The 27,872-nt window shown below is 43.8% G+C and overlaps 2 protein-coding genes and 1 long non-coding RNA gene across 3 annotated transcripts in view; 2 read left to right on the plus strand and 1 right to left on the minus strand.

The window, feature by feature from the left end:
• On the plus strand, nt 1-23,324 carry EIF4EBP2 (eukaryotic translation initiation factor 4E binding protein 2). The gene is made up of 3 exons (XM_034930751.3): nt 1-471; nt 14,611-14,796; nt 16,424-23,324. The coding sequence occupies exons 1-3, from the start codon at nt 327-329 to the stop codon at nt 16,453-16,455; spliced, it is 363 nt and encodes a 120-aa protein (XP_034786642.1). The 5' UTR covers nt 1-326; the 3' UTR covers nt 16,456-23,324.
• On the plus strand, nt 653-8,887 carry LOC134731104 (uncharacterized). The gene is made up of 2 exons (XR_010113191.1): nt 653-1,045; nt 4,413-8,887. It is a non-coding gene; the product is annotated as an uncharacterized LOC134731104 (long non-coding RNA).
• NODAL (nodal growth differentiation factor) overlaps nt 20,957-27,872 on the minus strand; it is a 16,259-nt gene continuing 9,343 nt past the window's right edge. The window contains exon 3 of the mRNA XM_055092943.1: nt 20,957-27,799. Coding sequence (XP_054948918.1) covers nt 27,647-27,799 — 153 coding nt within the window. The 3' untranslated portion in view covers nt 20,957-27,646. The remainder of the gene's footprint in view (nt 27,800-27,872) is intronic.

Raw genomic sequence — 27,872 nt, forward strand, 5'->3', positions numbered from 1 at the left:
CCCGCCCCGCGGCGACGTCACCTCCGGCCGACCAGCTTCCCCAACTCCCTCTGGCTCCCGCCTTCGCACGCTTCCGGTCGTCGTCGTCGCCGCTGCTGCCGCTGCTGTTGCTCCTGAGGCTGCTGGCTGAGGCCGGAGGATCGAGCGGCGGCGGCGGCGGCGGCTGAGAGGGCGGCGGCGGGAGCGGAGCGAGACGAGGGAACGGGAGGAAGCGAGCGAGGAGCGCGCAGAGCGCGCTTTTCCGTCCGCCTGAGGAGCCGAAGCAGCCCCGGCCCCGCAGCCGCCGCCTGCCCGCCGGACAAAGCCGAGAGCCCGCGCCCACAGCCATGTCCTCGTCAGCCGGCAGCGGCCACCAGCCCAGCCAGAGCCGCGCCATCCCCACCCGCACCGTGGCCATCAGCGACGCCGCGCAGCTACCTCATGACTATTGCACCACGCCCGGGGGGACGCTCTTCTCCACCACACCGGGAGGTGAGCGCCGGCCAGCCGTCCGCCGCGCCCGGTGTCCCGCCGCGGTCCTCTAACTCCTCGGCGCCTCGGTGCCCGGCCGCTTCGCCCCCGCCCCCAGCTCCACCGAAGCCCCGGGGACGCTGCCCTTGGGCCCGCCCGAGCGTTCGGGACCCTTTACTTCGTGTTCGCTCTTGCCCGCAGCTCGAGTCGGCGCGCGCCCCACTCGGGAATGTGGCTGTCCTGTCGCGAAAAAGAGCTCTTGTTTCCTCTTCGTGGCAGGCTTACGCATTCGACCCAGTTTTCTCTCTCCTCTCTGCCTCCTTCCCGGGCGGATTTGGCTCCACTTGGCCTTGCATTACAGTCTGCATTGCCTGTCTGTTGTAGATTGTGCAAATTAATGCTTGATTTTGGAGCTGGCTCCGGGGCTTTTTAAAAAAGAACTTTGGGAGAGGAATTCGGCCCTGGCATCCTGCGATGGCTTGTTTTTGCTGCTTTTAGAACACCGGGAGGAGGCTGGAATGCGGAGTCTGGAAGCCTCGCCCAGCGTTATCCCGCTTTGACAGCATTGTTTACTTTGCTGGACGAGGCCCCACGGGTGAGGGGAGTCCCCAGGCGGGGAGGAGAGCGTGATAAAATAAAGCTCAAGTAATAGCCAAGGGAAAGTAGGTGGGGGTGGTAGGGCGCTGACAGCCTTAAGGTAGGGTGTCTTTCGGCAGCGACGCCTTTGGAAATGGATTGAAGGACCTTTGTCAAGGACACCCCAGTTGGGTGGGGTGGTTGCTTGATCCTGTGGAAGGAGCTAGAGAGAGGCAATCCAGAGAGAGGGTGGTTCCCTGGCATTGCTTTTCAAAGCATGACCAGGAACTGTTTACAAATAAGTAATACTGGGGTAGAGGTGAAGCTTGGTCACGGGAAGAGAGCTCAAAGGTTGTCTGTGCCCTAACTGGGCTGTCCTCCAGAGGGAGGAGCCTGGAAAGCGATTTTGAGGAGCCTTATTGAAGGGAATGGGGCCTCCTTTTTAACTTCAGAACTTTGTCTTCTTTTGGTGCTGGGGTGGCCTCTTGCTAGAGGGTGGGGACTTCGCAGCTCCTGCGGTCTAGAGGATTGCTAGCCTTGTTCCTGTGGGCAGGGCTCAGGAGCTGTACTACAACCAATCCGGTGCAGTTAGGCCTGGACCATCCTTAAATCAGTTGCACAATAGCAAGGCCTGTAGAGTAAGGAGACCTTCTTGCCAACACCAAGGGATAAAATCTAGGAGGGAGCTTTACAGAGAAATTCAGCCAGGCAGCTCTGGGGGCGGGGCGGGCTGCCTTGAAAGGCTTTTTAAATGACCCAGGCAGAAGTTCATTAATATATATGGAGAGCTGGGTTTAAGGAAATGTTAACTTTGCAGAATAGTGGAGTTCTTAGGTGGCTTAACTCATGGAAGAAATCTCCCCCCGATATGATCAGTTCAAGACCAACTCGTGTTTGAGCATGGTCCAGGGTCTCACTCTGTCGCCCAGGCTGGAGTACAGTGGCACGACCTCGGCTCACTGCATTCTCTACTTCCTGGGCTCAAGCGATCCTCCCACCTCAGCCTCCTGAGTAGCTGGGACCACAGGCACGTGCCGCCACGCCTGGCTAATTTTTTTGTATTTTTGGTAGAGTCTGGGTTTCTCCATGTTGCCCAGGCTCGTCCTGGGCTCAAGTTATTCGCCCCGTCAGCCTCCCAAAGTGCTGGGATTACAGGGGTGAGCCACTGCACCCGGCCAAGATCTTGCTTTTTAATCCTGAAAAATTTTGGCAGACCAGAATCTGCTCCATATAAGAGTTGTCTTGAACTTGAACTGATAGCTTTTAAGAAATAGATGCTGTTTTCCGAGGTGATGGAAAGGGATTTATAACTTCTTCCAGAATTCTTTGTGGTATTGCTCAGTAAATGCCTGTGCTTCCAGAAGTTCAGAACACGTCATAGTAACAACTGCACTCAGCTATAGTGTATTTGGAAAGGGAACTAAACTTTCAGCTATATATTAATCCCCTGAGGGAAGAGCCACCTAGACACGTTTTTGGCTTATGTCAAATAGTCAAGCTACCATACTTTTAAAAATAAGGGCATAGTCTTTAAGCGTTGCTTCAAAGATAGAAGCCTGTCTCATAGCCTGGATTAGTTCTTAAAGTGCTTGCAAAGATTCTGCCAGAAATACTGATTCATTACCCCTCCTCCTAACAACACTCAATCACTGTTTTCTCAAATATCACTTAACTTCCCCCGACATTGTTTCTACACACAGTTTCTTGTTTTGGATTTAAATAGTTGTGATCTTGGCTCTTCTTTACTGTTGAGCTTGTATTTATTGGGAGAGCCCATCATAATCTTTGGATTTATTTGTTTATTTATTTATTTATTTTTGGAGACGGAGTTTCACTCTGTAGCCTAGGCTGGAGTGCAGTGGCGCGATCTCGGCTCACTGCAAGCTCTGCCTCCTGGGTTTACGCCATTCTCCTGCCTCAGCCTCCCGAGTAGCTGGGGCTACAGGCGTCCACCACCACGCCCAGCTAATTTTTTTGTATTTTTAGTAGAGATAGGGTTTCACCATGTTAGCCAGGATGGTCTTAATCTTCTGACCTCGTGATCTGCCCGCCTCGGCCTCCCAAAGTGCTGGGAGTACAGGCGTGAGCCACTGCGCCTGGCTGTAATCTGTGGATTTTTAACATGAGGGCTTATTCAATATCTTTATAAGGACATGGTGCCGTTGCAGTTGGATTTAATCACTATTACAGCAATGAATACTGTTTAGGTGTTCTTTACTTACTGATTTAACTTCCCCCTCTGATGGTTTGTGTATCTCTAATGCTACATTGATCTTCCTCTCATCATGTAATTTTATTTCCCTCAACCAGGGTGCAATAGTTTGTTATCTGGCCACCTCCAGACTCCTGGATTAATATGGTTAGGTATCGTTAGTAAATTTTGTGTGCCCAGGGGAGTGGTTCGCACAAAAGGGGACAACAGACAAAAGTAGGAAATACAGTCCTTGGTCTGAACAGGTTTAAATTCTTGATTTGGGGGTAGGGGCAGACAGATAAGATTTTTAGTTCTGAAAGAGTAGAGTCAAGTGCTAACATATATTTCAGACTTGAAAACATTTAGAAAAATGAGTGATAGGCTTGTATTGGAAATCTCTATTTAGTGGTAAGGGAGGGGATTAACATTTCCTGCCTCAAACTTCTAGAAATCTTCTGGAGGGTCACATACATGTCAGAGCATTCCAGCATAACAACAGTTGATGGACCGAATGCCCTAAATGATCAGACTGAGCAGGGACATTCACAGCATAGCAAACTTAGAGTTTCTCCCCCTTGAAGAGTTCTTTATTCATTGGGGATCACAGGAGATACAGCTTACCCTTGAGCTTTCTCAAAATTGCCTTTCTGTGGTTTGGGAAGTGAGAAGTGGGTGAAAACACACTTGCTGTAACCTCTTGGATTTCTCATATTGCTGGAAGAGTACCCTTTCTCCTTATGAAGGAAGAGGAAACTTTTTGTTGGGCAAATTCCAGGCCAAAAAAAAAGCTCTTGGATTTTATTTTATTTTTTCTATCTGCCTGTGGAGGAGTGGGGATGATATTTGGTTCTTCCATTGAGAAGCTACCTCTGCCCTCAAAGGAAGGTAAAGTTACTATAGTTGGCTCCACTTTTAATAACACTAGTGACCTAGAAGAAACCTAATGCTTTCATTTTATTATTGAGAGAAATTGGGACCCAGAGAGGTTAAGTAACTTGTTGGTATTAAACAGCTAATTATTGTCCGTGAGTCCCTCAAATTTAGTATCCTGATCACTATTCCAGTTTTTTCCTCTACTGTTTTGAGATGCTTATCTTACTAGGAAAGGAAGTTTGCAAACATTTAAAGAGACTTTTCTACCTCTGGAATGCTAGCTAATATGATTCTTTCTGCTACCTTATTTCCTTTCTAGGTGCTGAACTGCCCCCTTTTAGAAGAGTTGTTTTGCTCTGGGGAATGAGCAGAAGCAGAGACACCTCTTTTACCCTTTCTCTTTGCCTTTCTTTTCCTGCACAGAGTTCTCATCAGCCATGGAAAAGTATGCTGTTACCATAACAAGGGCAGCAGAGGGGAACTAACTGTGATGGTCTGAAATTTTGTCTGGGTTGTAGCTCTTCTGCCTCTTGGATAGTTGATATGATTGGTTCATTGGGACAGAATTTCATAAAGGTCATTGGATGGGTTTGGAAAAAAGGAGAAAGCAGGAAGAAGGGAAAATAATCCACTGGGAGTGAAAGTGAACTATACCAAAATAAAGAGTATTGGGGGTGAAGGGAGCTGCTTTTTTTTTTCTTTCTTTCTTTGAGACAGAGTTTCACTCTTGTTGCCCAGGCTGGAGTGCAATGGCGCCATCTTGGCTCACCGCAACCTCCGCCTCCTGGGTTCAAGTGATTCTCCTGCCTCAGCCTCCTGAGTAGCTGGGATTACGGGCGCCCACCACCACACGTGGCTGATTTTTGTATTTTTAGTAGAGATGGGGTTTTACCATGTTGGCCAGGCTGGTCTCGAACTCCTGACCTCAAGTGATCCGCCCACCTCGGCCTCCCAAAGTGCTGGGATTGAACCACCATGCCCAGCCCTGTTTCTTTTGTTAAGATAAAAATTGTCTTTGTTGGTTTATTAGCACTTCAGAGATTTGATGGTTGTGCACACTGAATGTGGTTTGGCCACCACCTGTCTCCCAGAAGAATACAGTTAGGCAGCTTTTAGTTTCCTCTGGGTTATTTGCCATAGAGCTTTTCAGGAGTCTGTCTCTTCATCCAGAGTCTCCATGAAGAACAGATGTTTAAAACTGAAGTTCATTCATGAATGTTCTATAACTCAGTCAATAAAACATAGACCTTGTTCTACCTTCCTAAGTTGAAAGAATAAAAAGCAGAGAAAACACTTTCTTTGTTAAGTCCTTTCTGTTTTTTCCTTTCTTATTTTCCCTTATGGGGGTGGGAGAGAGAAAGACAGGCTTAGACTTCTTTTCTGAGTGCATTAGAAGCACTTGCTGCTTGTTCGTCTTGTATCTGTTTCTCATCTTTTGGTGGGCCCTTACGTGAGACATAGCTGGAGAATTGTCAAGAATTCCTAGTAGAAATTGAAGTTACATGCCAAATGCTTTGTTTCTTTTTTTAATTCAATGTCTAGGCTTGAAGGATACCTTCCTCCTTGTGGTCCCTGCTGCCCTAGCAGTGTTGGTTTGTATGTATGTATTTATAAGATATTTTGTAAGCATCTTTTTTCTTAGTTCCTTATAATGGTTTTTTAATACACTATCTCTTGATGTTTTAAACATACATAACAAAAATTTCCATTTTAGTCATTTTTAATTGTACAGCTCAGTGGGATTAAATATATTCACCTTGTTTTGCAACCATCACCACCATCCATCTTCAGAACTTTTTTCATCTTCCTAAACTGAAACCTCATACCAATTAAACGATAACTTCCCATTAAGCAGTACCACCGCAGCCTCCGGCAACTAATCATCCTACTTTGTGTCTTCATGAATTTGACTACTCTAGGAATCTCAGTTAAATGGAACCACGTAGTAATTGTCCTTTCGTAAATGAACATTCATCAGTGTTCATGCTTTTTTTCTTGCCATTTTGCTTTTTTTAATTATTACTACATTTTTTTAATACCTATGAAAGCAACAAAGTTTTAAAAGTCATATAGTCTTACTGGCCACACAACAAAAAGCAACATTCCGATGCCCCATTCCTTCATCTCCATTTCCACTCTCAGAGACTCTTTTTAAACTCATTTAGCTAATGTGCACTGCAGCCTTGACCTCCTGGGCTCAGCCTCCTGGGATCATAGGAGTGCCACCAAGCACGGCTAATTTTTAAAATTTTTGTAGAGATGATTTCTCACCATGTTTCCCAAGCTGGTCTTAAACTCCTGGGCTCAGATGACCCTCTTGCCTCAGCCTCCCAAAGTGCTGTGATTATAGGTGTGAGCCCCTATGCCCAGCCTATTTCTTAGTTTGGGATATTAATTCATTTTCTGCTATGGAAGATGAGGATTTAGTTGTTATATACACCCTTCTCCCAATCAATGTATATACTTCTGTCTCCTATCCTCTTAATTTAACTTTTTTTAACCCTTTTTGGTTAAACTAATATGTATGTAATCTTTACTAAATTTTGGTAAATATTGAATGCAGATGTGGCTGACATTGTTGGTTTCCTGCTCAATAGCTATTCCCTCTTCTTGCTTGCTGCCAGATTCCCTCATTTTTTAAATGGCAAGGTGCTAAACCCCAGGATGTAGACTGTGACAGCTCTTAAGTCAGTCATAGTTTCCCCAGTGTTTGGTCTGGTGGGCATCTGAACCAGTTCTGGACAAACGAGATGTAAAGGAAGTCTGCTGATGGCTTCTGAGATTTTCCCCTCCAACGGAGAAAGTCCCAGGAGGAAAGCCCTGTTTGACTTCATGTTCTCCTTTCCTGCTTGGAACTCTATTTTATGAGGGTGTGGGTCCATCTCAGCCTTTTTGGAGGGCTTGTGGGCAAGTTACTTAATGTTTCGTTCTCCAGGCTGTCTATTTGCATGAGTAAATGGTTAATTCTAATTCTGGAAGCAGACTTAGTTAAACAGAATTTTATGATGGCGGCCGGGGGGTAGGGGGGGGGGCTCCCTGTAAAAATATAGTTAACAACTACCCTGTAAGTTAACCATGTTATAGTGGACTTTCTCTGTGTGGTTTTATTTCAGCTTACATAATTTCTTAACTATATAGCTTAATGCATGGATTATTTATCATTTAAACTAAGGTACTTGGTATTGAAAGAGGCCGTTATGCTTGAATGACCTTGTTTCTATACTAGCCATCTTGGCAAGCATAACTTTGGGCTTTATTCATTGACCTTCTTGTTGTTTTCTGCAGTTTGAGAATCACTGGTTTTTAGATTCAAAGGTAGATAGGGTTTTTCCCCCCTCTCTGTCAAAGGGACTCAGTTTTACTCTCATATTTCCCTAGTAATGTTAAATCTAGAAAGTCCTGGATGAAAGTATTAGATTTATCCTAATATCTGGTCACTAAGGGATGAAAAATTTATAAATAGCTAATGTTAACCTAGATCTAAAGCTTCCTATTCTGAAATCCAAACATGAAGACTAAGAAAAATACGTACATTTTGAAACAAAGCAGAAAAATGAAACTTCAACAATGTAAAAGAGCGTAAAATGCCAGTAGACAGCCACTTTCAGCAGTTTCTGTTTACAGTGCTTTTGCTGGCTACCATTGTTGCTGTAAATAATATATGTATACTGTGATTTCTTTAACATTAGACAATACTGTTAACTCCCCATTATGAAAGATGAGGAATCTAAGATACTTTTATTACTTTCTGTCTCTTGTTTCTCATCCTCTCTCCATTTACTAATTTCTGTAAATTGTATTATCATTTTTGGCTTCTCTAGTAGTTATCTTTAAAGCTCTAAATAATATGTGTCTCAACCTGTCAACTTTAGCTCTCCACTGTATAAAAGTACACCATTCACCTGTCCTCCTGCCTTTACTTTGCTGGTATGTAACCTCATTATGTTTATAATATCAGGGTTTGTGGGCAGGCTTGGTGGCGTACACCTATAATCCCAATACTTTGTGAGGCCAAGGCAGGAGAATTGCTTGAGCCCAGGAGTTTGAGACCAGTCAGGGCAACGTACTGAGACCCCATCTCTACAAAATATAAAATTAGTTGGACTGTAGTCCCAGCTACTTGGGAGGCTAAGGTGGGAGGATCACCTGAGCCCAGGAGGTCAAGGTTGCAGTAAGCCGTGATCATGCCACTGCACTCAAGCCTGGGTGATAGAGCAAGACCCTGACTCTCAAAAAAAAAAAAAGAAATCAGAGTTTGTAACATTTACCTACTGTTCCTTAACTGTTAATTCTTCTATGCTTTTACTATAGTTTGATTATAAACGTTGAAAATCAAACAGCATATACAATATTGTGATTTTTTTCATAACTTTCCAATATAAGACTAAGGAGCATGATTATTTTCATAGAGAAGGAATGGAAAATTGTTTTTTAATTTTTGTAACACTCCATCAATTGATCACAATCATGCCCCATTTTAATACTGTGTTATATGAGCTATGGATTTCTTGTGTAGTCTGTTTTCCTTCTTCAGTAGCTTAAGGTTAACTTGTTTCTAGTTACTTATGGCTGCATTGGTTGACATTAAATTGAGCTGACATAGCGTTGGAGGGAGTCTGGGTGAAATGTGAATTGCTAGGAAGTCCTTGCTTCAGAAAATGTACATCTGTGCATGCATATGTATAAGAAACCTTAAATATTTTAGATTTTTTAATAGATTCTCTTGGAATTGATGTAAGTTTATAGTAAACATAATATTCAATAAAGGAAATAAAGGGTTTTTTCCTGCCATTTTATCCATGGTTGAATCTTAATTTTTTTCTTTGAATAATTTTGGTTTTTTAAAAGGTCAGTTTCTTTTGAATTACACCCTAAAATCATTAGTGATTAACAAGCTGATTCTGTATTTTTGCTTTATACCCACTACAATTAAATTTTTTTTAGCTTGCAGAGATTACTAAAATTCAAAAACTTATAAATACTATACTTTCATAGTCATATTTTTCCTGGCTATATTTGAGAACATTATAGCATTAAGACGCTAGTTCTTCAGTGTGTCTTGTTGTCTGAATTATTTACTGTGTTGGCATTCAAAATCAAACATATCTTAGGAATGCATTAAAAAACTATTAGAAATAATAGGTGAGTTTGCCAAGGTTGCAAGATAAAAGAGCCATATAGAAAAACCTGTTTTTGGCCCAGCACAGTGGCTCACGCCTGTAATCCTAGCACTTTGGGAGGCCAAGGCTTGCAGATCACTTGAGGTCAGGAGTTCGAGACCAGCCTGGCCAACATGGTGAAACCCCATCTCTACTAAAAATACAAAAATTAGCTGGGCATGGTAGCGCATACCTGTAATCCCAGCTACTTGGGAGGCTGAGGCAGAAGAATCACTTGAACCCAGAGGATGGAGGTTGCAGTGAGCTGAGATCACGCCCTGCACTCCCGCCTGGGCAGCAGAGGGAAAATCCGTCTCAAAAGCAAAAACAAAGAAAACTGGTCACGCTTGTTATCCCATCATTTTGGAAGGCTGAGGTGGGCAGATGGCTTGAGCCCAGGAGTTCAAGACCAGCCTGGGCAACATGGTGAAACCCCGTCTCTACAAAAAATACAAAAATTATTTTTTTCTGGGTGACATGTGCCTGTAGTCCCAACTGCTAGGGAGGCTGAGGCAGGAGGACCGCTTGAGCCCAGGAGGTGTAGGTTGCAGTGAGCCAAGATTGCACTTCTGCCCTCTAGCTTGGACAACAGAGCAAGACCCTCTCTCGAAAAAAAAAAAAGAGAAAAGAAAAAGAAAGCAATCCCATTTACAATAGCATGAAAACAATTTGATAGGAATAACTTTAGTCACAAAGCATAAAACTTTTACTCTGGAAACTACAAAACATTGTTGAAAGAAATTAAAGAAGACCCAAATAAGTGGAAAGACATTTGGTGGTCATGGATCAGAAGACTTAATATTGTTAAGATGGTAGTACTCCACAAATTGACCTTCACATTCAGCACAGTCCCTATCATAATCTCAGCTGGCTTCTTTGACAAGCTGACAAAATTCATATGGAACTTTAAGGGACCTAAAATATCCAGAACAATCTTGAAAAAGAAAAACTAAGTTGGAGGACTTACACTTTGTGGTTTCAAAACTTATTACAAGTCAAGACAGTGGGGTACTAGCATATGGATATACATATAGATCAATGGAATAAAATTGAGAGTCCAGAAATAAACCCTCACAATAATGGCCCATTGATCTTCAACAAGGGTGCCAAGACAATTCTGTGGAAAAAGAACAGTTTTCAACAGATAGTGCTGATACAACTGGATATGCACACAGAAAAACTGAAGGTGGACCAGATGGCTCAAAGACCTAAATGTCAGAGCAAAAGCTATTAATGTACAACCTTTAGAAGAAGACAGAGGCAAATCTTTATGACCTTGGATTAGGCAGTGGCCTGAGATATGACTCCAAAAGCACAAACAAAAGAAAAAAAAAAAACAGATACATTGGACATCATGAAAATTAAGAACTTTTGTGCTTCGAAGATCATGAAGAAAATGAAAAGATAACCCACAGAATAGGAGACAATATTTGCAGTCACATAAGAGATTTATATCCAGAATAAAGAACTATCATAATTTAGTAATAAAGACAAATCATTGAAAAATGGGTAAAGGTTCTGAATAGACAGTTTCTTCAAAAGAAGATATGTGGTGGAATGGCCTGTTAAGTACATGAAAACAGCATGTTCAACATAATTAGCCATCAGGGAAATGCAAATTAAGATCAAACCACAGTGAGAAACCACTTCATATCTGCTAATGTTGGCTACAATATATAAAAATTAGAACTCTTACACACTGCTGATGGGAATGTAAAATAGTACAACCACTTTGAAAAACAGGCAGTTCTGGTCGGGCGCGGTGGCTCACGCCTGTAATCCTAACACTTTGGGAGGCCGAGCTGGGCAGATCACGAGGTCAAGAGATCGAGACCATCCTAGCCGACATGGTGAAACCCTGTCTCTACTAGAAATACAAAAATTAGCCGGGCATGGTAGCATGCGCCTGTAGTCCCAGGTACTTGGGAGGCTGAGGCAGGAGAATCACTTGAACCCAGGAGGCGGAGGTTGCAGTGAGCCAAGATCATGGAGCTGTACTCCAGCCTGGTGACATAGCGAGACTCTGTCTCAAAAAAAAAAACAGGCAATTTTTCAAAGGGTTAAAGGTAGAGTTACCATATGACCCAGTAGTTCTACCTTAATTTTTTAATTTTTTTTTTTTTTTGAGACAGGGTCTCACTCTGTCATCTAAGCTGAGTGCAGTGGTGCAATCATGGCTCACTGTAACCTCCATCTCCTAGGCTTAAGTGATCCTCCCACCTCAGCCTCCCCAGCAGCTGGGACTACAGGCATGCAACACCACGCCTGGCTAATTTTTGTATTTTTTTTTTAAGAGACGGGATTTTGCCCTGTTGCCCAGGCTGGTCTTGAACTCGTGAGGTCAAGTAATCCACACACGTTGGCCTCCCAAAGTGCTGGGATTACAGGTGTGAGCCATGCCTGGCTAATTCCACTTTTTTAGTTTGGTATATACCCAAAAGAATGGAAATGTGTTCACATGAAAACTTGTACGTGAATGTTATTCATAATAGACAAAAAGTGGAAACAACCCATTTATCAGTTGATGGACTGTTGTTTTTATCGACTTACCAGTCCATCAACTGATAAATTGATAAGGTGCGATATATACATACAATGAAATATTTGGTAATGAAAAAGAAATGAAGTACTGATAAATGCTACAACATAAACGAACTTTGAAGACATTATGAAAGTGAAAGAAGCAGTCACAAAAGACCATATATTGTATGATTCCATTTATATGAAATGGCCAGAGTAGGTAAAACCATATAGAGACAGAAAGTAGATTAGTAGTTGCCTAGGGTCAGAGGGTGTGGGGAGATCAGGTGGCATCTAAGGGGTTGGGGGAGGTTATGGGGGTAATGAAAGGGTTCTAAAATTGATTATGGTGATGATTGTACAGTCCTGCGAATCAACTAAAACTATTGAATTATACACTGTAAGTGGATCAATTGTAAATGAATGCTATTTCAATAAACTTGTAAAATACCGTATCTTATCAGCTCTTTAAGGTCATAGAGGTTCTTCAGAGTTTCTCTTATACCTCACACATTTAGGCAGAATCTCCACTACCTATATCCTAGTTGGTTTAATTGCAATTCTTTAATGTATGCGTTGTTGCTGATACATAATTTAGAAAGCTTGCTTCTGTGCTGTGCTTTTTTCACCACCTCATCTCCACAATTTCCAAGCTTGATGTACTACAGAAGTAAGAATAATCTTGTTCCAGTTTGCAAGTTGACTCATCTGACAGTGAAACCTCACCCTTCTGAAATCTCATCATGAACAAAAGTGGGGTAACTCAAACAGATAGGCAAAGTCCATTGTTAAAGCTCCTTCCCTTTGTTCATTGGAAGGCCATCAGACCCCCTTTCAGCCTATTTGCCCTTATTTTACATAGCATGCTAATAAGCAAGTTGCTGATTTCCAAACCCACCAGACTAGAAACACCAAGTTAGAAAGGGTGTTAAGGGTGTGCTATACAGATTGAATTGTGTCTCCCCAAAATTTTATGTTGAAACCTTAATTCCCAACATGATAGTATTAGGAGGTGGTGCCTTTGGGAGTTAATTAGGCTGAGTTGAGGTCATAAAGGTGGGACCCTCATGATGGGATTTGTGCCCTTGTAAGATGGAACACCACAGAGTTGAGGCCCCCTTACCCCCCCATGTAAGGGACACAAAGAGAAGGCAGCTACCTACAAGCCAGGAAGAGAGCCCTCACCAGAAACCATCCATGCTGGCATCTTAGTGTTGGACTTCTAGCCTCCAGAACTGTGAGACAATTTCTGTTGTTTAAGTTGTGCAGTCTGTGGTATTTTGTTATGGCAGCCTAAGCTGACTGAGTCATAGTAGTAGCCTGGAAAAAAGGTAGCTCTTAGTCTAAGGGGACAAGGGCATTGTGGGGGAGGGGTGCACCAGCACAACCTTGACCATCCGAACTCTGTATAGTGATGTTCAGCTGTACAGAGCACCAACTTGATAGGGCTTAGAGACTTCTTAGGTCACAACATAGTATAATAAACAATTTTCATAATACTGTGATTCATCAAGAGGGTTGAATCATTTTCTGCTGAAAGCCATAAAGGGATTTAAATCTGTATTAGAAGTATTTTCTTTCAAGATAATTGAAATTGTTTACCCTTTGAAAGTTGAACTAAGTTTTGTGCTACCCAGAATGCCTCGTTCCTCATAATTTCTAGATGCCTTTTTGAGTGCTACTCTAGTTTTTGTTTTTCAAAGCAGGTTGAAGGTAAGTTTCTACTTTCCTTGTCCTAAAATTATATTTGATTTACATTTTGAGGCAGGATCTTGCTCTGTTGCCCAGGCTGGAGTGCAGTGGTGCAATCATAGCTCACTGTAGCCTTGAACTCCTGGACTCAAGCTATTCTCCTGGCTCAACCCCTGAGTAGTAGGGACTTCAGACCAACAGCACCTCACTTGGCTCTTTTTAAAATAATTTTTTAGAGACAGGGTCTCACTATGTGGCCCAGACTAGACTCAGACTCCTGGGCTCAAGCAGTCCTCCTGCCTTGGACTCCCAAAGTGTTGGAATTACAGGCATGAGCCACCATGCCCAGGCTGTCTTGTCTTTTTGATAATAGCCATCCTAAGAGATGTGAAGTGATATCTCATTGTCGTTTTGATTTGCATTTCCTTGATGATTAGTGATGTCGAGCACCTTTTAATGTACCTGTTGACCATTTGTAAGCAGCACGTTTCCATAACTGTTTATCAGTTAAAGTGTACTCTTCAAAACTGTTGTTTTTAAAACATTCAGGTAGCACTTAACTGGTAAGCAGATTGTTTTGTAGAATAGAGAGGGGCTGCCAGTTTCAGCTTTGACTATAGCTGTGAGAAGAATCTTAGTCTCAGTCCTTCTTTGGAAAGCCTTTAAAAGGGGCTGTTTATTTTTTCTCATACTTGTTTATTCTTTCATTTAAAACTTTTTTTTTCTTAAAGATGTTAATGTTAGGGCCTAGGTCACATATAAATAAGACATAGCCCTGACATAAGAAACTCAAAGTCTATAAAGAGAGACAGATGGATAAACAGGAGTCCTGTAATACATGATGTGTGTAAGATGGAGAGGAAGAACCTTTTAAAAAAGTAAGGGGTGGGGGTGCTTCATAAAGGAAGTGATGGTTGGAGCTGAGTCTTGAAGGATCAACAGGAGTGTCCCTGGCGAAGAGAAAGGGCATTCCAGATGGCAGAAGAGCCTGTTTACAGGCAGAGAGGTTAGAGATTATGCTTTCAACTTGAATTGTAAAATCCTTAAAAGTTAGGATTACATGGGATTTAAATTAAATTCCTGGGTGGTATTATATGTTGATAACCCCTTAAATTGTTTCAAACTCTTTTTAACCCTGTTTTCCAGGAACTCGAATCATTTATGACAGAAAGTTTCTGTTGGATCGTCGCAATTCTCCCATGGCTCAGACCCCACCCTGCCATCTGCCCAATATCCCAGGAGTCACTAGCCCTGGCACCTTAATTGAAGACTCCAAAGTAGAAGTAAACAATTTGAACAACTTGAACAATCACGACAGGAAACATGCAGTTGGTAAGAGAATGGCGACGTTGGAGACCTAGAGCGTGGCTCTTGGAATTTGAATGTCTGTTTGCTGTAGGTTGAGAAGCTATTGATTCTTCAGTTTTGTTTTGTTTTTGTTTTTTGTTTTTTGTTTTTTTTGAGACACAGTCTCATTCTGTCACTGAGGCTGGAGTGCAGTGGCACAATCTCAGCACACTGCAACCTCCGCCTCCCGGGTTCAAGCGTTTCTCCTGCCTCAGCCTCCCGAGTAGCGGGGATTACAGGCGCCTGCCACCACGCCTGGCAAATTTTTGTATTTTTTAGTAGAGATGGGGTTTTGCCATGTTGCTTAGGCTGTTCTTGAACTCCTGACCTCAGGTGATCCACCTGCCTCAGCCTCCCAAAGTGCTAGGATTACAGGTGTGAGCCACTGTGCCTGGCCAATTCTTCAGTTAATAACTAATGTTCAGTTATATGTCTCTAAGGTTTCCCTCCTCCCCCAAAGGTTTCTTGAAATACTCTGAAAACCCTGAATTCTAAATCATAAATCTGATGTAGTTGGTGGGAGAAAAGAATCCAGAATCAGGATGATAAACCCCAAAAATGACTCTTTGAACCATGCCTTAAGGACTTCCTGGCCTAGGCTTCATTGGACTAAGGATAACACACACAGAAAACAAAACAATTTCATAGCCCCCATTTCCATCACCCTCAGGCAAATAGACCTTGTTTCTTTTGTTTTGTTTTGTTTTTTGAGACGGAGTCTTGCTCTGTTGCCCAGGCTGGAGTGCAGTGGCACGATCTCGGCTCACTGCAAGCTCTGGTTCCCGGGTTCACGCCATTCTCCTGCCTCAGCCTCCCAAGTAGCTGGGGCTACAGGCGCCTGCCACCACGCCCAGCTAATTTTTTGTATTTTTTAGTAGAGACGGGGTTTCACCATGTTAGCCAGGATGGTCTCGATCTCCTGACCTCGTGATCCGCCCGCCTCAGCCTCCCAAAGTGCTGAGATTACAGGTGTGAGCCACTGCGCCTGGCTGACCTTGTTTCTTATATGAGTTTCTTTTATATGGTGTGAGGAAAAGCGGTATGGTTTATTTCTTCTATTTTCCAGAACTGCCTTTAAGGTTTACCTAAATTACCCCTCCTCCAACACATTCTTTTATTCTTTATCACTGTAGAAGCAGAATGGTGCGGTAGGAGTGGCCAGCTCCTGAAATACTCCTCAGGGACTGCACTTGGTGACCCCTAGATGTGGGCCAGCATTCCGCTTTGTCATATTTCAGATGAGTTTTTTAATGGACAAAGTGTTAGTTTGGAGCAGGGCCAAAGTCCAAAGCCTCCAGAAGAATGTGCTCCCCTGAGAGATGGCAAAGAGCTCCCCAAGAGCTGCTGTTTAGTCATCCTGAAGACAAAGGGACAATGGGGATGTTTTCACTTGTGTCCTTTTCCCCAAAACTTCTCCCCATGGGTGATGGGACTGCCATTCTTATTTTTCAGATTAAGACCAGCCAAAGCAAAGCAGAGTAATTGTTTTAAGGCAGCAGAGAGTGGGACAATTTGAATTACTTTTTGTCTCTCATTTAGAGGGAATGACAGTTAAAACTGTTATGTTTTTTTGTGTACGTGCTAAACTCTTCATTTTATTTGTCCTAACTAGGGGATGATGCTCAGTTCGAGATGGACATCTGACTCTCCTGCAAGGATTAGAAGAAAAGCAGCAACACTGATACTTGTGTGCACCTGATTTGGCCAATAGGATCAACAGTGAAAAGACAGAAGAGGCAATACCAGCAGTCCCCATTACAGTCTCCACCTCCCCATCTTCCTCTGGGTGCCAAATGATGGGAAGATGAGCTTCATCTGACCATTTCTTCTCCCTGTCTCCTGTTCCCCTTCCCAGTTAAACAGGTTAGATTGAAGGCCCTTGCTGTATTTCTGTAGAGCTAAGCAGCCCTTAGAGGAAAACAGTTCAGCTCTGACTTTCCTAGTTGTTTTTTTATTGAGAGCCACCCTCATACCCTGTAATTTTGTCCCAAATCAAATATCAACCTACCAACAACTGCCTGGCTGGGAAGTCTGGGGAAGGGATACAGAGCTTGGTGGGCCTAACACCATTCATATTCCTTACCCTCTGTCTCGCCTCCCTGTATCCCACCTATGGTTCAGTGTTGCAAGAGTCTGGGCTTGGGGTCTTTAAAACCAGCAGGGGGAAATGATAAAAAGAGAGCTGCTTTCCCTTTTACCTTGAGGTATTCGTCCCTCGGGGCAGAGCACAGCTTGTGCAACTCTGGTAGCATTACCCTGTGACACTGTTTTGAGGTCCACTTCCTTTCTTTCCTCTGGGAGGAATGTCTTCTGTCTTTGGTATTATAGTTCATCTTCCCATTCTTTTACTTAGTGCATTTGTGCAGATATTTTTAACTCTGTACATCAGAAGAGAGCCCTTGGTAACCAGTTTTGCTCTTCTTCTGCCACTCCTCCCTGCTTGCATCTCGTTGCTGGCAGAGTCCTCTTGTACTTCAAGAAAGCAAAGTGATTTTGTCTGCTCCTAGAGCAGGTCCATACCAAGTAATAGAGGCACTTTAGCTTCCACTTGGTGGGTAAGGCCTGATCATAGTATTCTGTCAGATAATGCCTAAGAATGACCGCTGAAGAACGTTGACCCATTTGAGTACCCGGTCTCAGTCGTCATTTTTAAGTCCAGTGAGCATTGTGGTAGTTGTTCTTAGATTGCAGTTTCTTATGTTTTGAGTTTGAAGTTGATTTTCAGAATGTTCTTAGAAAAGAACTGCATTTTTTTCCTTTGTGGATCTGCTTTGTTTGGCTGCTGGGATAGATAAGCATGGGCTTAAAAAATGTGTTCCTCCCAGTTTTCTTGCCTTTCCTGTTGTACTCTGAATTTCTCTCCCTACCTCCCTTACTTTCTTCCTCTCTCCTTCCTTTCCTTCCTTTTTCTCTACCAGGCCATTTTTCAAATTTACATCAAAGATACCTGAAGTGTTGGTATCTGAGAATATCTGTCACTCCTCTTATCTGAGAAGTGACCTTTTATTTTTAAGATGACTACAGACCTATTTTTAGATATGTTTTCAGTACAATTTTGAACAGCAACTTTTTAATTAAACATCTTCCAGTGTTAGGAAGTTGAGAAACGTTCATAGGCGAGTCTGCTGTTCTATGTCACCATCTTTTGTCTCCCCTAGTCCCCCAGGAGCTCTTTCCTTTCCCCTCTAGTTTTGGGTGTGCATGTTTGGAGTTTGTAGTGGGTGGTTTGTAAAACTGGACCATTCTGCCTTGCTATGGGTTGTTCAAGAAAGCCTCATTCTTTTCTGTGACCCTTTCGCTTTTGTATTCACCCTCCTTCCCACCTACCTGTCCTGGGGCTGTTGAGCAGCATAATAATCCCGGGAGAATGATTCCCCTCATAGAAAGACAAAAGCATCCATCCCCTCATAGTTAAGTAGCCACTGGTGTCCTGGGAATTTCTGGTTGGATTTGGTGCCCTGAACTTTTTTATTAAGAAATCAGATCCCAGGGTGAGAGTAACAGGCCATTTGGCCAAGAAAGAAACCTGTTTGTTTTTCTTTTGAACTATGAAAAGACCCTGTTTGTGAATATATTTTAGAAAGAGAGGAAGGATGTCTGCAGAACTTTGTTCTGTTTTCTGCCACAAAAATGTGAATAGTTCAGAGTGAAAACCTTTTGTGACGGTTGATGTCTCAGGAATAAGCTGGATCTCCAATGTTTTGGGGATGCTTTGAGTCTCAAAAAAAATTGATAATCAGAAAAGTAATTTTTGTTTGTTTGTTTAATGTATCCCTGTTCTGTTTTTAATTAAACTCCAAGTCTCATTTTACATATTCTTGGAAAAACCTAAGTTGTGCTGTAATTTACATAAGAAGCATGCTCAGGACCTCTTTGTACCCTGGGGAGCCTGATTCTTTGGGAATGAAGCTTTTCATTCTTCATACACTGGCCTTGGCATCCTGTGGAATTTGACCCAGCTAGCAGCTAGTCAGTCTGTCAGTGAGCAGAAGAGTGAACTCTTCTTGATCTTTATTGCTATGTGTGAAAACTTGGCTTCCTCACTGAACGATGAGGAATGGATTTAAAGCATGAGCTTTAGTAGTATCAAGATGCCATTTTCCTTTTTCTTGCTGTCTTGGGGAGCTTCTGCATGTGACCCCCTAATCAGAAGGCATGTTTTTAGTATTTCTTGGGAGTGTCAGCTGTATAATGCAGCAGCTGTTCAATCCCTTACCCTTCTCTGCAAGGACTTCCTTACAGCTTGGTGCAGTTCTTTCCCGGAGGCCACCACTACTAGACAGTCTTTCTTTTATCTTATGGAGATAAATTGGCATTTAAAAAATAATTTCACAAGGCATGAGATAAACTTTCAATAGATGATACCTTTGTGTCATGCCTCATGGAATTATTTTTAGAACAAGCCAGAGTCCATTGAGTGGTTTACCTCTGCATGTTTGGAGGGAACCTCACAGATGAAACCCTTAATGAATAATGTGTCCGGGGTTTTTTAGAGAGAAGGAGCACTCTTAAGTTACCACTTTGAGACAGCTCTTAACATCTTAGTGACCATTTGTAGTTTTCTTTTTATGAGGAACCCATGCTTCTATACTTGGGGGGACAATCGATCTTAATGAGAAGTGACTTCCCTTCAAATTCCAACAGCAGACATGCATTGTCATGGTTCTGTCTTTATAGTGTGGTTTATTGAGTTCAGCAGTTCTCATATTCTGTTTAAATAGGTACAGCATTTTCAAGGGCACAGATACAGAGAAGCTGGCTTTCTAGGTATTGGGCTTCCAAGCCAAGAGTTTTGTCCTTCCACCTGTATTAGTTATCTATTGCTGTGTAAAAAATTACCCTAAATTTAGTATGTTAAAATAGTAAACATTATCTGTCAGTTTCTGTGGGTTAAGAATTTGGGAGTAGTTTAACATGATGGTTCTGGCCCATGGTATCATGAAGTTACAGTCAAGATGTGAACAGGGGCTGCAGTCAGCTGGAGCTGGAGAAACCACTTCCAAGTTCTCTCTTTGTGGCCGTTGGCAGGATGCCTCAGTTTCTTCCCATGTGGGTCTCTGCATAGGGCAGCATGAGTGTCCTCACACCATGACACCTGGCTTCTCCCTGAGCAGCTGATTCCAGAGATCATGGGGCAGGGCCAGGAGAAAGCTGCAGTGCCTTTTAAGACATAGTCTTGGAAAGGACACACCGTCACTTCTTATCCTAGTTGTTAGAAGCAAGCCACTAAGTTCAGCCTGCACTCAAGGAGAGAGGAATTACACATACCTCTACCCCAATGGAGCAGTAGCAAAGAATTTATGGACATATCTTAAAAGCACCACACCCCAACTGGGGATGAAAGTAGGTCAACAGGGAGGTAGGTTTAATCTAGATAAGCTGAAAGATAGATTGCTATCAAAAACAGTTCTCCAAGATGTGCATAGCCAAACTGGGATAGAAGGCAAACTCCCCAAAGCTACCTGCTGGTTTTGAGAGGGGTGGTAAGACATGGCAATTCCCAGGAGTAGTAGAAAATAATATGCCTAACTACCAACAGCTCAAGTATGCTTATTTGCACATCCTAGACTTGGTGTCTGTAAGACTCAGTTACCACTTTTATTTTCCTGTAGCTAGGAATTAGCAAAAGGAACTGGGGCCTTCCAGCTGAGCCACTAAACCTGTCTTATTTGGAATGGGGATTGTCCAGCAAAGGGAGCAAACATGAATTAGATGTTAAGCTATTGAGCTGAAGAAAAGAAAGCAGTTCACATTTAGATGAAATAGATGATGTTATCAGGAAGCCAGGTTCCCACCAGAGTCGGTGCTTGGTACCTGGTCTCTCCAGTCTCAACAGACTCAGGTCAGGTGTCTCACCCAGGAAGCAACCACTCAATAAAATAGGGAACATCTACGAATTACAAATGTCTATGCTTGATTGCTCCTCTAAATCCAGTGCATAGGTTAACCCTGCATGCCCATTTCTTCCTGGGCTTCTTGATGGCAATGTGTTCTTAAATAACTGGTCTTGTGTTCATGCTAAAGACAAACTTACATGAAGTTTTTCAGTTTAAGACATTCTAGTGAATGGCTGCTATGTGTTTCTGGCACTCATTCCTAACCAAGTCTTTAGAGATTTCAGATGACCTTAAAGATGTAATATCTTTTTCTTTCTTTCTTTCTTTTTTTTTTTTTTCTGAGACAAGAGTTGCGCCCTGTCGCCCAGGCTGGGGTGCTGGAGTGCAGTGGTGCGATCTCAGCTCACTGCAGCCTCTGCTTCCCAGGTTCAAGTGTTTCTCCTGCCTCAGCCTTCCGAGTAGCTGGGATTACAGGCATGTACCACTATGCCTGGCTAATTTTTATTTCTATATTTTAGTAGAGATGGGGTTTCATCATGTTTGCCAGGCTGGTCTCGAACTCCTGGCCTCAAGTGATCCGCCCACCTCAGCCTCCCAAAGTGCTGGGATTACAGGCGTGAGCCACCGCGCCTGGCCAAAGATGCAAATTCTTGTTTGGATTTATGCTCTGCCTCTTCCCAGCATTTTCTTATCTGTAGCCCTGCTTGCTTGAGAGTATACTTGGATAAGAAGTATTGCTGTTGAGGGAGCTATAAGAAAAGGATACTTCTTCCAGAAGTAAAGAACTCATCTTTAGAGTACCTTTAAATGAATTTTGTTTTTCTTTCTTATTTTGAGGTGGATTGGTCTTCTCTTTTTGGGTTTCCAGCTCACTGGGACTCTCAGACCTTCCCTTTCCAGCTCAAACACCATTAGTTAAATTCCTTCATTCTCATTAGAATGCAGCCTGCTGAGTATGTGGGTTTCACTGCCGGAGTCCATCATTTAGCCAGTATACATAGAGGAACTGCTTCGAATCAAGGCAACTGGTGAAGGGCTTAGCATGTTGGCAGCAATATCCCAGAGATTGAATCTGTTTGCATTTTCCTCATCTAGGATAACAGCTGCTTGAAGCCAGGGCTCTTAGCCCTTTGCATTCCCCTTGAGTGAGGAAGCCACACTGCCTTTCTGTGTCTGGTTCAGAGCTCTTCCTTCTTGGCATGTTTTCTGGACTACATGCACATGGGCAGCTATAGATTAATCTGCAAAACCTAGTCACTTACCTACCCATAATATCTGGGAAGGTGTGGTATTTGTTTTAAAGAAACATTGTTTCTTTGGGAGGGCAGTTTCTGTCTGGACTTTGAGGTGGACTTAGTTATCCCTACAGTTCTTTAACTCTCAGCTTTTAATAAAAGATGAAATCAGATATTGATGCAGTTGGGTCACAATTCTTTAGAATGCTTCTACCCCAGGGCCGCTTCCTGTTCCTAGTCATGGTTTTCCAGTTTAGCAGTGGAGTTTCTTGAGGCTAACTTACAGAAATTTCTAACTGAAAACTTTAAAGAGTTATTGATACTTGTTTTTTCAGTCAGTCACTTACATCACCTAGCCTACTCTCTGGAATTTAAATTTATTTCTCTAGGCTGGTCCTGGAAGTTGATAACCTTTTGGCAAAGCTTAGATTTAGGAGAAGGCTTATGAGTCCCTGTTCAGCGGGTCTGTGGATTCTCTTTGCTTATGGCTCTCTGCCTGCAGCCCTGGCAGACCATACTGTATGTCATGGATACCCAGTGGAAATATTACTGAGATGAAACACATTTCCAAGGGTATTTAAACTCTCACTCTGCCACCTTTCTAAGGGTGGGAGGCTGGCAGAGAGATGCTGCAATGCTTGATAATCATTTGGCCACATTGAAATTTCCAAAGGGAGCTCTTGCCGGTGCTTAAAACCAAAACTCCTGGACACTTAGAAAATTCCATGAATCTAGCACAAAATATCCATTCTTGCCCAAGTGTATCCCCTTTCTCTCCAGCTTAATCTTTTTTTTTTTTTTTTAAAGCCCAGGCCAAGGGTACTTTTAACTGGAAACCGGGGAGGAGGGAAGAACACTAGCAGGGAGCTAAGAGGCAGGTTGCTGGGTAAGCCATCCTGCTCATACCTGGTGCCTGTATCTACATTGCTGAGTGCCGTGCGCCAGTGCCTTTCCTTCATCTGCAGATGGAGCCCATCTCTTTCCACCTGGGTGAGGAGACCCTCTGCTACTCCAGGGGTAAACCTTAAAGAAGGTGTCTTGAAGAGCCCAAAGGACACTCACGTGCTAAGGTGTCCATTTTATGCATCTTTAAAATATTTTATTTAAAAAAAAAATAGCCCTGCCCTGTCTTAGTGCCACTAATGGCCCAGTTCCATCCATTCTGAATGGAAAAGCGGAGACTGCCAGCACTTTCCTTGGTCTTCCCTTTGTCTCCCATGATGTGTTGTTCCCTCATCCCTCCCATCCATTTCACTGTGTGTGGATGGATAGCAGAGGGCACCACGCAGTCCTTGAGGCAGTCCTGTGTGATTCCATGATCAGTTGTTTTTGTATTTTAACTATTCTTCCAAACCAGCAGATGTTTGGAAATTAAGGAAAAAATTAAATTCTCATCAATGGTTGCTGTTATAGTTAAATCAGTAAAGATCTTGAGTATCAACTTGGTGTTTTAATTTTTTAAAAATTTCTGGCGAAATCCTGCTAAGGTTATTTCACATTTCAGGAGTTTCAGTTGGTGGGGGAGATGGGCAGAGGTAAGAGGCAGTTGGCTCTTTATCTGTCAGTTCTCCACGCTTGCGGAGCATGCACTTTGTCATTGTGGACCTGTGTATGCAAAGGAGATGGTGGGACTCTCAGGGAGCATGACCCTGGTCCTGTGCTCAGGAGCTTGCAGGTGAACATGTATATGCTGGGCTGACGGCACCCAAGCATGTCCTTCTCTTAAGTGCCAGCCCTGAGGAAGCCCAAACAACTTTTCCTTTCTCAGAAGAGGGGCTGCCTGTGCCCCTGGGAGCACTGGTTAGATGTCCATCATGCCTGTTACCTCAAACCAAGCTGTGCTGCATGAGCGTCAGATTCCCTGCTGTTAACTAATCCAGCGGGTTTCGTGTATTAGTCCTGAGAATGAGAATTCTTTCACGTGCACAGAGGTCCACAGAATAAAACTGGACTGGAGGAAGCTTTCCCATCGGAACTGTCTAGGGGTTTAGGGCACAGGCTTTGGAGTCAGGCAGCTTCAGTTCCAGCTGTGCTGCTTAGTAGCCGAATTACCCAGCAGAATTCTTATTCTACAAGCCTCAGTTTTCTCTAAAATAAGGTTAAGAAACAACTTTTCTAGGTGGTTATCAGGCCCAGTTGATGTCATAAAGAGCCCAGTGCCTAGTATACTCAGCTCAGTAAACAGTATTTAAGGGACTCAAGCACAGCCCGGTTGACATGGACACCCAGAGATTATTCAGCCCCCTCTCCTCTTCCCTCCAAGTGTGTAAGTTAGGAATGGAACAGGTTTGAGCACTGCAGCTACCACCTACTCATGGAACCTATAGAAGGACTAAAGGATCTCTTTAAGGGAAGATGGGACCAAAACCTTAAAAGCGCTTTCCTACATCCTTTACTCTGCCCTAAAGGCAATTAGGATAGGTAAGGATCTTACTGCTAATGAAAAGGAAGACTTTTTTTTTTTGAGACTGAATCTCGCTCTGTTGCCCAGGCTGGAGTGCAGTGGTGCGACCTCGGCTCACTGTAACCCCCGCTTCCTGGGTTCAAGTGATTCTCCTGCCTCAGCCTCCTGAGTAGCTGGGATTACAGGCACGTGCTACCATGCCCGGCTAATTTTTGTATTTTTAGTAGAGACGGGGTTTCACCATGTTGATCAGGCTGGTCTCAAACTCCACACCTCGTGATCCGCCCGCCTCAGCCTCCCAAAGTGCTGGGATTATAGGCATGAGCCACCGCGCCGGCCCGAAAAGGAAGACTTAAAGATGGAGACAAACCCCAGGTTAGGGGTGCTATCCCAGGGTCACAGCCACTCCCCACATCTCTATGGATCCCGTGTTTCTGTTTCTTAACAATGTTTCTAATTTCTCCAGGCTTACCTACTGCCAGGCCCACCCACTTCCTCAGCCAAGGAGTGTAATGTGTCCAATTTTTCCCACTCACAACTGACTTGGCACTTCTTGAGAGCAAGTTAAAATAACTCTTGAGTGCTCTTAAAACCCTAGGTTCAGGCCAGGTGCAGTGGCTCACAGCTGTAATCTCAACACATTGTGAGGCCAACACAGGACAAGAGCTTGAGCCCAGAAGTTGGAGACCAGCCTAACAACATGGCGAGACCCTGTCTTGACAAAAAACAATCTAAAAAATTAGTTGGGTATGATGGTGCATGCTTGCAGTCCCAGCTACTTGGGAGGCTGAAGTAGGAGGATTGCTTGAGTCCAGGATGGCAAGACTGCAGTGAGCCATGATTGTGCCACTGCACTCCAGTCTGGTTGACAGCAAGATCCTATATCAAAACAACAGAAAACATCCCAGGTTCAGACAGGACACAATTCTCCAAGGTAGTATTTAAAGTGACTTATAGAGCCTTCAGCAAGCACATGGCCTAGAGCATGGAGCTATTCCCTAGGCTCGGGTAGGTAGCCTTTGCCCCAGTGACTTCTGTCCAGGTAACAGAATGACTCTGCTGCTGACGTAGCAAACACTGAGCTTTCAGCAGGGGTCAGCAAAACACAGAGTTTCACTACTTTGTGCACTACTTTTATTTGACATGAGGCAATGCCCTGTCGTCAAGAGTTTGTTCTTGGAGTCAATAGAGCTGACGGTAAACACTCCCACAAGCTGTAGCTACAAATAGCTTGACCTTTCGCTCTCTGGCACCAGCCATGTAAGAAAGTCCTGGGGTGGGATGTTCACTTCTAAGAACTAGTTCAGTAGTGTAATTGGGTTCAAATGTTTGGTTCTAAAGGCTAAGGCTTGGATCCCAAGATAGGTGAGCACAAACCTCTAGTTGCTGTTAAGCAGTAAGTGCCCGTAGGGCTCAAGAGACCAGAGCTCAGCTCTTGGCCCTGCCACTCCTAGCTGTGTGGTCAGGCCCTGAGGCCTCCCTGGGGTCTCATTTAGGAATGGGGATCAGACAAGCTGACCTCACAAGGTTGTCCCTGCTCTGCTGTTGTGTATATGGGCAGATGCAGAATCCTGTTGATTCTGAATTGTTGGATCTGGGCAGTCTATTTCTAGTCCAGGCAGTGAACAGCTGGATCAGCTTTGTTGTGGAATCAAGGCACTGAGGTTTCTCAAGCCCAGGCCTGGCTCCAGCAAATCCAGCCCCTTTCTGGGCCATGACTATGGTGTTGACTCAACCAAAGCCTCAGCTGAGTTCGTCTGAGCTCAACAGGGTTCACAAATGATTGGAATCATTTTCTTTAGCATAAGTGGGTAGGCTTCTTGGGAAAGCAGAATGGGGTAGATATACTGTGGGCTCACATTCCCAATAAAGTGGCCCCTTTGCTCCATGAAACTACAAAAAAAGTGCCCCTGCTTTGGCAATGCTCAATGAGATCAAGCTGTTAAGAGCAGAATTGCTTCTTTTGTTTGTTTTATTTAAACAGAGACAGGTTCTCACTATGTTGCCCAGGCTGGTCTTGAACTACTGCACTCAAGTGATCTTCCCATCTCAGCCTCCCAAAGTGCTGGGATTACAGGCATGAGCCACTGCACCCAGCCAGAATTGCTGCCTTTGAGGTCTTTTTACCTGGAAGATAACTGTGGTCAGGGGTTTTTGGGGATAGAGCTGCCTCACTCAGGCTCCTTTTGCTGTGCTGCCCATGTGGAACCTGAAATTAAGTCCGTCTTAGAACCCTGAGTAACAAAAGAGCCGATAAAGGTTAGATTAAGAGCATGTGGCAGGGACTGGGTTTAGCAGGCTTTATAAGCTTTAGAGGGAGATAGGGATAAGGTAGCCCTTCCTATTCAGTCTACGGCTTAAAGCTCATGGCTCTTCTGAGCCTGACAACAGACATTTAATATGAATGCATTAGGATTCACCAGCGTTCCTTTTACAAGTGGAGACTGGACAGTGAATTGCTCACCTGAGGTCGCGCAGCTTCCAGTGACTGAGCTGTGACCATAGAACAAGTATCTTGCCACCCAGGGCAAGGCCTTCACCACTGCTGGATAGGAAGCTCAGAGGCCTCATTAATAGCACACATTGAGAGACTGAGGTGGATTGTCACCAACTTTAACAGACTCAGGTTGTGTCTGCCGAAGCAGACTGACGCAGGGATGTCTTCTGTAACCCAACATGGCCGGTCCTCTTGGATGAGTTCCTGCCTCTGCCTTCACAGGCACCAGCTGGCCCAGGAGAACTAAACAATGGCTTTATTGTTGTACAGCTCATTAGCAGAGAACCACTCCAGTGAGCCTCTGGACAAGGCCAGTAGATTGCCACTGGCCAGCCAGAAAGCTGTGGGGCTCCCCCAACCCAGCCTGAGGCAATGAGATTGACGAATTCTTTTTAATCTATACAGTGATCCTTAATCTTTGGGGAGGGGGACAGGTCACACACAGACTACTTTGGAGAATACATGAAAGCTATAGGTGACTTCATCCCACCTCCAAAATACATGCACATATGTCTCAACTTTCACATACAGTTTCGGGGGGTTCACAGGTTTTTAAAAAATCCAGTAAAGAACTCATGCACTTGTGCTTTTCCTCGCCACTGTCTTTTCAGTAAAGAGAACATCCAGCAAGCCCCCTGCACAGGCTTCTTCCTCCCTCTTCCTGACAGCGGCCTCTGTGCTTGGCCAGACTCCACTGAGCCCTTCATTTACAGAGTGGGCAGCCCCTCCTCTTCAGTTCTGGTGGGCAGAGCAACTTTGCCCCTCTCTCTTTCTCCTTACTGGATTAGATGGTTATCATGTCTTCCAGGAGTTTCCCAGCCTTCCAGAGTGCAGGCAAATCCAGTCTCCCTCCAGGATGTCATCAGAGGCACCCACATTCTTCCACGATCATGTCTTTATGGTGATCTAGGAGCACTCTGCCATTATCCACATACAGCATGCTCAGCGGCTTGGTCTTCACTGGGGCACAGCAAGTGGAAGGGACTCGGTGGGGCTGGTAACGTTTCAGCAGACTCTGTAAAGGAAAGGAAGGGAGTGTCAATTCACATCCTGATGGGCAGGTCAGAATAGTAGTATTTCTGGGTAAA

Source organism: Pan paniscus, chromosome 8, assembly GCF_029289425.2.
Source record: "Pan paniscus chromosome 8, NHGRI_mPanPan1-v2.0_pri, whole genome shotgun sequence".
NCBI lineage: Eukaryota > Metazoa > Chordata > Mammalia > Primates > Hominidae > Pan > Pan paniscus.